Source organism: Dipodomys spectabilis, unplaced genomic scaffold (assembly GCF_019054845.1).
Source record: "Dipodomys spectabilis isolate Male_0828 unplaced genomic scaffold, ASM1905484v1 ptg000075l, whole genome shotgun sequence".
Classification (NCBI taxonomy): Eukaryota; Metazoa; Chordata; class Mammalia; order Rodentia; family Heteromyidae; genus Dipodomys; species Dipodomys spectabilis.
The window spans coordinates 12,355,554-12,365,347 of record NW_024870752.1 but is presented as its reverse complement, the minus strand read 5'-3'; the positions used below and the strand labels follow the sequence as shown (position 1 = coordinate 12,365,347).

Here is a 9,794-nt window from a genome sequence, read left to right as displayed (position 1 = left end):
CAGAGTAGCAACTTTCAGCTTCTGGCACCTTCAATCCCACATGACCCAATACAAAGGCAGCTCCAGCAGCCTCCTGGCAGGACACTGCCACATTTCCGTGATGTTGCAGGACCACAAGGCAAACTGCTAGTTTATGTTAGTTATACTGAGTAAGTCTGCTAACTTGGGTATCAGCTATCAAAGAAGTTTTCTTTTAAGAGCAGTTCATATTTATGACTGATTTTAATCGTTCTCATGCCATTTTGTTTTTAAATGACTGGAAAGGACCTTTCAGCCTCCCTTGTCTGTGCTGAATCCTCAGTTTAATTCAGTTTTGATATATCTGCCTGCAGAGGAGGAAATTCATGAAATGCACTTCCTGTTTCAGAATCTAAGAGATACACTTCACTCATGAAGGTGCACAAAAAAATCCCACAAATTCCAGAGCTTCATTAAATAAATTTATTTGTTAAAATAATTTAACTCCAAATACAACTGTTGAATTTGCATCAAGTTCTAACTACAATTCATGTTTTAATGGAAATGCCAAGATTTAACAACTGACATTGTTACAAAACAATAAATTGTTGTTCAAATTTGAAATGGTCAGTTGTATTAGAGCTCAACAATTAACTGTGAACTGTATCTCTGGGAAACCTCAAATCAATAATGATAAGTCTGTTTTCAAAACCTACTGTAGTCATTCTTGAAACCCTGATCAAGATTTAATAGATGCACAATAACAAGTTAAAAAAAAAAAGGAAAGAAAAAGACCCCTATAGTCTTTAATGTTTGATTGGTTAAGGAGACAATTAAAGCTTAACCAGTGCTAACACAAAGCTAAGGAGAACAGAAAACCAAACAAACAACCCAACATCAATAAACTATGCACAACACTTTCATATGCACATAGACACTGACAACATTCACCCTGGAAAACAAATACGAGACATCCTCAGGCAATATTTCCTTACACGAAAAGCAAATCAGTAGTTTCACCATGGAAAGTGATGGCAACCCAGTGAAGGAGGGAAAAGTTCAGTCTTAATTCTACAAACTGAAGGAGAAGAATCATCGGAGCACCTTTCAACAGTTTAAGGAAAGATTTTATGTAATACTTCTGACAAATGCTGGCTTCTTCCCAGTAAGCTGAACAAATTCAAAGGCATCAAGTTACCACCACTATCACAGCTTAAGAGAAAAAAGTTGTAACATTAAAAGGGAAAAAGAAAAAAAAAAAAGATGCTGCCTTAGTATAAAAGTAAAAAAACAAAGAGAAAAACCTTATCACAATAGCTAAAGAAAAAATGGGTCTTTGGATCAAACCATAATATTTTTAAGGCATGTTAGAAAAACTTACTTATTTAGTTGCTAGTCTGATCAGGGCATAAAATAGTGACCCAAAGTCACCAACTCTCCTTTACAGACACTGTTTTTGTTTTTTTTTAATGTGCCAACAAGTCTAATCTTCGTGCTCTTGAGTGTTCAATGACTATCTCAGCAAACACATTCATCCGCTCGCACCGAGTTAGATTCATGTCAGAAGGCCGAGAGTGCAGAAGAACACCCCGTATGGTATGACTTGACACAGGGTGGCTGCATTTGTGGCCATGTGGAAACACTGATTAGGCGGCTGATCGTTCCTAGTGACATCTTCAAAGGAAAAGCTCACCTTATTGTCCGACAAGTATTTCAAACCCAACCCCACATTTTAGATAACTTTCCCACCTTACGTTTTGTCAGACCTTTCTTGTGTGATCTCACCTATTCTTCAAGTCTGCATAGCATGGCATGAGAGAAAACTGTGGAATCTGTACAAGGTCATAACTTGATATTAATTGTGAAATCTTACAAAACTGGACTCATTTTGAGAAGTCAGAGGCTTCAAAACTCAAATCACTCAAAAACGTCTACTTTAGTAGGTGAGTCGTACTTTTTGCATGGCTGATTTGTTTGAGTCAAATCAACATTTACATAGTGAAGTCTGTTTCAATACAATTGCTTAAAACTGTCCTATGAATTGCTTTTAGTTGAAGATTATTAAAAAAACACATTGTGTTGAAGATTATAAATATAATTCAATGATTCTAACAATTATGACCTGGTTTTTACCCACATTATTTCTTCAGTTTTCTCATCTCTGAAAAAATATAACTGACCTTTTTCCTTATCCTTTAAGCTTAATGCCAATTTCTAAACAGCTGGAGGTGGGGTTGTCCATGATGGCCATGATGTCTAGAAGATGATTTAAAAGAAAAAAAATGCTTTTGATACAGTATAGACTCTCAGGATAGGCGATTATCTCTGACTTGTGCCAAATTCTTAGAAACAGTAAACACACATGCACACATGAACACACACTCTTCCCTCAGTTACACACGTTAAGACCAGAGGTTACTTGCACAAGACCGTGGAACGAGGAAAGTGTGAGGGGTACGTATATCGCAGGCTCAGTGATATTGCAGTTCTGAAGGCCAAATTTATCTCCAGAGGGCGGGCTCAAGACAATCTCTTCAGCGTTTATAACTGAAGTGAGGTGAAAACCCTTCTACCCTTGATTGTAAAACTTCTGAATAGGTTCTTCCTGTGCCATTACTCATGCAAATGATAAATACTTCACGGCTAGGCTATGAAAACCAAAAATGTCAGAGCTTGAGCACCTTTTCAAAACAAAATATTCACGCCAGCCTTATTTGCCACTTCAGTAATCAGGGCAAAATTGTTGTAAGAAAACCTTTATATAATTCTTCAGGAAAATGAAAGATAAAAAGGCTTTTTTTTGTCCCTTACCTTCCACGCTGTAATTTATGTTCTACTTTTAAACTCAAATTATCTCACATGGTTATTCAACTTCTTCTTCTTTTTTTTTTAATGCCTTGCAAATAAAGCTCTGCTAACAGCAAACTGGATTTCCAAAGCAGAGTAGCCAAGGCTCACATCACAACCATAGCCCTTAAAGGCAGAGGAGGAATTTACAGCTTTAATGAACATAAAATGCCAGACACCTGTCCTGTCAGGTTTCTGCAAACGGGAACAGCATGGCTTTGTTTTCCTTACATGATGGTACTAGGTCATCTCCTAGATCGCCCGTGCTGGGGAGGCTAGGTAAACTCTCCATCTCAGTTGCTTCCTTCTTGTTAATAAAGACCATCTCTGCTTGGCTAAGAGAGGTGGGTTTGTGCCTTTAATTCTGATCAAACCCCTGTGAGAACCTCCGTTCTCTGTGGCAAAGCAGGTGACTTAACAAATTCTAAAGCCTGACTCTATCTGCACACAACCTTGTTCTGACTTTGACGCTATCAAGAACTGATGCATGAGTTAGTTTCATGTCACAAATTAGAATCACATCTACAGTTCATGAATTCTGAAAAACAGAAATGTGGCAGCTGAGCGAAGGCTCTCCCCGCAGTTCTGTTGGCAGGCCAGCTGGTGTCCGACTTGACGGAATACACTGGTTAGAAGTTCCAGAAATTCAGTACTCTTGTAGGAAAATATTTCTCCTTTACTTATTTTTTTTTTTTTAAAGACGACAAAATATTTTAATTGTAAGTGGTCATAGGAACTCTTCTGGTTACTCTCTCATGATTATTTTCAAATTATACAATAGTTGCTTTGTCAACTCAGTGGCCAGACCACCATCGCTTTCTAATGAGATCACCCTGTAGATCGATGGCTGGGGCCTTCAAGTTGCAGACGCATGAAGGAGACAGGACAATGGTGAAGACCGTAGTCACTGAGCCCCACTGTGCTCAAAGACATGGTTTCTGAGTAAGGGCTGCAGGGCACTGTGGATTCATGCCACGCATCCTGCCAACTGCAAGAGACTAGGCGATGCTAGGCATATCCCAGCCCAGGTCAGCCATATTCAGGTGCTACTGTATGTTACAGGCTGAACAGCACGGATCATCTTTGTCAGGCTGAGCAGCATAGTTCATCTGCCTCACAATTTCTGCAAACAGTTCGTCCACCATTGTTTTACTCTTAGCAGAAGTCTCCATGAAAGGACAGCCCCATTCTTCGGCCAGTGCTCGGCCTTCGTTGGAGGACACTTCTCTCTCGCTCTCCAGGTCCACTTTGTTCCCAACCAAGATAACCGGCACTTTCTCATATCTACAAGAGAATACACAACACACACACAGATCGTGGCAGTTAGCATAAAGTTTGACAGGGCAAATAGGTTTTCTCTTTTCACCATATCCTTCTATAAGTGGTCTCTTCAGTTATGGGAGAAATTATCTGCACCTGTTGGCCTGACACCTACTAGAGCCATTCTGAAGCTGTTCTCAGAATGGATCATTATTTATTTTTTAAAATAAAGACTTTTTTCTTAAATGGTGTGTGTTTTTTTTTAAAAAAAAACTAATCAATCATGCATCCTTTAAAAATCAATTAACCTTTTCAGATATACTTGGAAAGTTATTTTCCGAATCTCAGACTAACTCCTATTAGGTTAAAATTTTCTGCTTTAAAAACTGCCTATTTGCTGGGCACCATTGGTTCATTCCTATAATCCTAGCTACTCAGAAGGCTGTGATCTGAGGATCTTAGGGGCAGGAAAGTCTGTGAAACTCTCATCTCCAATGAACAACTAGGAAACTGGAAGTGGAGCTGTGGCTCAAAGTGGTAGAGCACTAGCCCTGAGTGAAAAAGCTGAAGGACAGTACCTAAGCCCTGAGTTCAAGCCCCACAACTGACAAAAAGAAAACAAAAAAATCCCCCAAACCTGCTTATTTGAAATTTCAGTTGATGAAATGATTCTTTCCACTGAGTAAACATCATTTGTCAGTACTTGTAAGTATAAAAAACCAATAATGTTTTAAGAAAAAAAAGAGATAAGAATTAGTTTCTAAATGAGAAAAATAAGTTCCTAAATAAGAAAAAGAAAACTAGCAGAAATTACTGGGATCATAATGATCAAATACGACTTCACCCTTCTCTTTTAACCAAACTTTATAGAGTTGCTAGTTGCAAAAGAAACAAGTATGGTCCTTAAAAGACTAGGATTAGACATCTTTTCCTTCTTAACTAGAATATGTGTTTCTGAGTAAACATGTTTTCAAAAAGCTGACTGTTTAAGGTATTGAGTCTACCAACAAAGAACAAGGAAGGCCCTAGCTCACTATGGTACTTACAGATGATTTTCTCTACAATGGCGGCTTCATGCAGCCTAGTAGGACACAACAGATGCCTTGTGTGGATGTACCTAGTTCTGGACTGCACATCTGTATGTACCTTGCTGGTTATAAGAAATGTAACTAATACATATTAACATTATTTTTACTTTTAAGATCATTTCAAAAGACCTTTGTCCTTTCTGGGATTTTATTGTAAGTGTGTGTGTGTGTATTTTCCCTTACACCTGATTTATATAGAAGGTAAAGAGCAAAACTCTACGTAAATGAGAGCAAATGTGACTGGACACAATTAACCTGTCAGAAGAGAAAACTATATAGCCAAGACTTCACTGAGGCAAGATTCTTTCTTTTTTTGCGGGGGTCTGGTCATGAGGCCTGAACTCTGGGCCTGGGTGCTGTCCCTCAGATCTTCAGCTCAAGGCTAGCGCTCTACCACTTGAGCCACAGCACCACTTCCGGTTTTTTTTCTTTTTTCTTATGTGGTGCTGAGGAATCGAACCCAGGGCCTCATGCATGCGAGGCAAGCACTCTACCACTGAGTCACCTTCCCAGCCCCTGAGGCAAGATTCTTATAGCTCCATATTTTTAAAAAACATTCAGGACTGAAGAACAGAGAAGTAAGTAGCTGTTTGTTTGTGGTAAATTGCACCATTTCACCGTTTTGTCAAGATGATTCTCTAATTTGGAAACCAACCATTCCCATTGAGTCTCACTTTTTTTCTTTTAACAATAGATCACATGAAGCCTGGTCTCAATTTGAAGGCACACTCCAGGAAGTATGCTATTAAGCAAAACATATAACAACTTAAATATAAGTGAAAGGAACATCAAGGGTGAACCTAGAATTTTGATATCATCATAATACAGGATATGGATGGACAGCTCCAACTTGTATCAAAGGACTCTGTATCTGTATGAACCTGTAATACACTGTATCAAGCCATGAGAACCTGCTGACAGCTCTGAGTGCACATGCACGTGCGCATGAGCCCGCGCGCGCGCGCGCGCACACGCACACACACACACACACACACACACACACACACACACACACACACGGCTCTTCCCAATTTTAGTTTGGTATTCACACATACAAACTATTATGTGTAACACCAAGTACCAGCTAACTGCACCAGAGTCCTCTGGGTCGGTGGTACAGAGGAGGTTGGCTGGGAGCTGACACTGACAATTTCTAATCTCCTTACTCGTGAAGATACAACTGCATTTCCTTAGACTAAAAAATATCACCAAGTACCTTAATATGTCGTCAGTGAGGTAACTCAAAAACAATACAATTAAGTAAAGAATACCGGGTAGAACTTAAAACCTAATTTAAATTTGCTAACAATACTTAATAAGAAAAGTGATTAAGATACCACTTTCTATTATTAGGTGAAAGGTAAGTTTTAAGGAATATTTTAAGGAATATTTTAAATAGAGTACTATATCATGTCTTATACTTAAAGAGGAAATATTTTTCTTACTTTTACTTGAAAAGTACAGGAAATATTAGAATACATGAATTTTCTAAAACTTGCATAATAGTGTTATTAAAGCTGGATGACACACTTCAAATCAATAATTTTATCCATTTTATAACTCAATTCTAAAAAGAGTAACCAGACACTGTAACCATAGGTCCAAATAGAGTAGCATTTAATAACTGTTAGTAATATTTTATAATATACATTAAAAATCACTATCAGAAGATCTATCAGTAATATTTTCTACTCAAGATGCTAGAGATTATTAATATCCTCAGATTAAAAAAAAGACTGAGTAACGTGCTGGGAAGTTGGCTCAATGGTAGTGCTTGCCTGACACGCATGAGGCCCTGGATTTGATTCCTCAGCACCACGTAAGCAGAAAAAAAGCCAGAAGTGGCGCTGCTGCTCAAGTGGTATTGTGCTAGCCTTGAGCTGAAGAGCTGAGGACAGCGCCCAGGCCCAGAGTTCAGGCCCACGACTGACAAAACAAAAAACAAAAACGGAGTAAGATCTTGAGATAAAATTATGTGCACTGTAGAATACCAGATGGTGACCAATTTTGTCTTTCTGTTAGCATTAAAATTTAGGACAGCCAGGTGCTGGTGGCTCAGGCCTGTAAATCCCAGCTACTCAAAAGGCTGAGATCTGAGAACCACAGTTCAAAAAGCCAGCTTGGGCAGGAAAGTCCTTGAGACTTTTGTCTTGAGCTAACTACCAAAAAGCTAGAAGAGGAACTGTGGCTGAAGTGGTAGAGTGCTAAGTCTTGAGCAACAAGGCTCAGGGACAGGGCCCAGGTCCTGAGTTCAAGCCCTAAGACTGGCACACCAACAAATTGAGATAGTAGAAAATATTTTAAAGTACAATTTGGAGTCTCCCCTTTCAGTTCTGCCAATGACAGTCTGCATGACTGAACAAATAATTTCCTTTATGTATATCATATTTTTTTGTCAGTAAAAAAAGTGGGAATATCTATTTCCATACAGCACACAAGGTCATTATTAAGGTCAACTGAGATAATAAGAAAAATGTCAAGACTAGATAAAAACAGGGTGTTTGTTTGTCCCTGTCATGCCCCCTGCCCCCATGTAAGATGACAGAAATAATAAAGGAAAGATAGAGATTTCTTGAGAAGTTGTGAAGTCTGGGAACCAAGGGGGGGTGCTACAGAACCCTGGGCTGGAGACACATAGTCAAAAACAATACCAAAGAACCAACATGGATCAATATGGTACAGACCAGAACTCTTCCAGAACTCTAGATACTTCTGTGAATTTAGATACATTTAGTCTCGTGGAGCTTTCTTGAAATGAGCTGGACTAGGTAATTTCTTAGGTGTTCTTAAAGTAAAAAATTACAACAGCCATGGTGGGCCACACCCACGAGCAGCACCTATCATTTACCACTCTTCTGAGAACAACATTTAACAGTCTGACCTGTAGAAGAGAGAGGAATTGCATGGGAGCAAAGCCAAAATGCAGGGAAAAGCCTTGTGAAGAGCTCACAGGGCTCACACAGTGAGGAGCAGAGATTTTCAATTCTATCAGTAAAGCAGCTACTATTAGCATGCTGATTCTCAGGCAGAGGAAAGATGCACTCAAGACCCAAGCAGCTCCACTCAGTATTTGACAATATTGCTTAGAGGTGAATATGTGGGATGTTTTTTATAACTATATGATTTCTAAAGCCGGGCACTGGTGGCTCACGCCTCTAATCCTAGCTACTCAGGAGGCTGAGATCTGAGGATCACGGATCAAAGCCAGCCCGGGCAGGAAAGACTGTGAGACTCCTATCTTCAATAAACCACCAGAAAAACTGGAAGTGGCGCTGTAGCTCAAGTGGTAGAGTGCCCTCCTTGAGCTGAAGAGCTGAGGGACAACGCTCAGGCCCAGAGTTTAAGCCCCACAACCGACCAAAAAAAAAAAGATTTCTACAGGCTGCATGGGAAAACAGTCCAACGTGGTATAGTTTTTTACTGATCACTATCAGTAAACAAAGAGCCATTTGCTTAATTAACACATTTATTTGCTGAGAGCTAAGATACTATTGTTTCTATAAATAAAGACCTATTGTTACTATATAAATTGTTACTATATATATATAAATTGTTACTATATATTGTTTCCTATAAATAAAGACTATTGTTACTATAAATAAAGACCTCTAAGATCTCTCTCCGCCTTTCATAGTGATGACAGTCCAGGGGAGGACACTAATGGTATACTGTAGAGGATAGTAAAGAGGACACTAATAGTAACACCAATGAGTAAGTAAATTACAGGTTTATTAGAGACAACAAACAAACAAACCCAAACACACCAAAAAACAAAAACCAAACCAACCCAAGACATGGATCAGGGAGCAGGCTGGAAGCCCAGGCGCCATTTTCAGTAAGATCACCACAGCCCCTGTTGAGAAGTTGGTATGTGAGCTAAGAAGTGAAGGCTATAGAGTTTTCCACGCAGGTACCAGAGAGAGCACTCCTTGTGGGCCAAGGATCAGTCAGTGTGAGGGCCAGAGGAAGGCACAGCTGGTGGGCTCAGTAATAGCAAATGGGCCCATGCAACTGTAAGACCTCCCTCATCTCCTGCAAGATCCAGACATTCAGGAAACACATTCACTGGAGGTGAAATACAACGGAGAAACTGGGGTGCCAAAAGTGGCCTCACCAGACCAAGGTGACATTCATGGCAGGACTGGAACAGGCACTTCGGCAATAGGCAACAGAAGGTGTTTTCATGTTCTACATTTGGGAGTTGACTTCATTCTCTTCCCTTTTCTAAACACATTGTTTGGGTAAGAAATGGAAAACGCAAAATTCCAAGATGAATTTGTATTAGTGTTAATCCGGTCAGAGGCAGGGCATCACACTGCTGACATGTCAAGCATCAATCAGATGAGTATCAGCTGTTGCTCTTCATATTCCTTTGAGTATGACCAGCAGCAGACAGTGACTGGTGCGGCTCAAATTAATTTGTTTACAGTCTGTGGACAAACACTTGTTTTATTGACACGAATTTCCATACTGTTTATTGTATCCACGAGCATGATTACATAATGTATGAATAAATAAAACCAGCTCTTTTAAGCAGCTGTGCTTAATGGATTGAATGAAACACTGCTTAGCTGAAGAATGTTGATGGGCTTCTAGTGAGGCAGCTTAGCAAATATCAGCTCAAGAATTGGATGCTTTGTT

General features: G+C 39.5%; 1 protein-coding gene across 1 annotated transcript in view; it reads right to left on the bottom strand.

Moving 5' to 3' along the window:
- Positions 1 to 427: 427 nt before the first annotated feature.
- The window catches only part of Rap2a (RAP2A, member of RAS oncogene family), a 33,131-nt gene continuing 23,764 nt past the window's right edge, over positions 428 to 9,794 (bottom strand). The window contains exon 2 of the mRNA XM_042682644.1: positions 428 to 4,089. Coding sequence (XP_042538578.1) covers positions 3,852 to 4,089 — 238 coding nt within the window. The 3' untranslated portion in view covers positions 428 to 3,851. The remainder of the gene's footprint in view (positions 4,090 to 9,794) is intronic.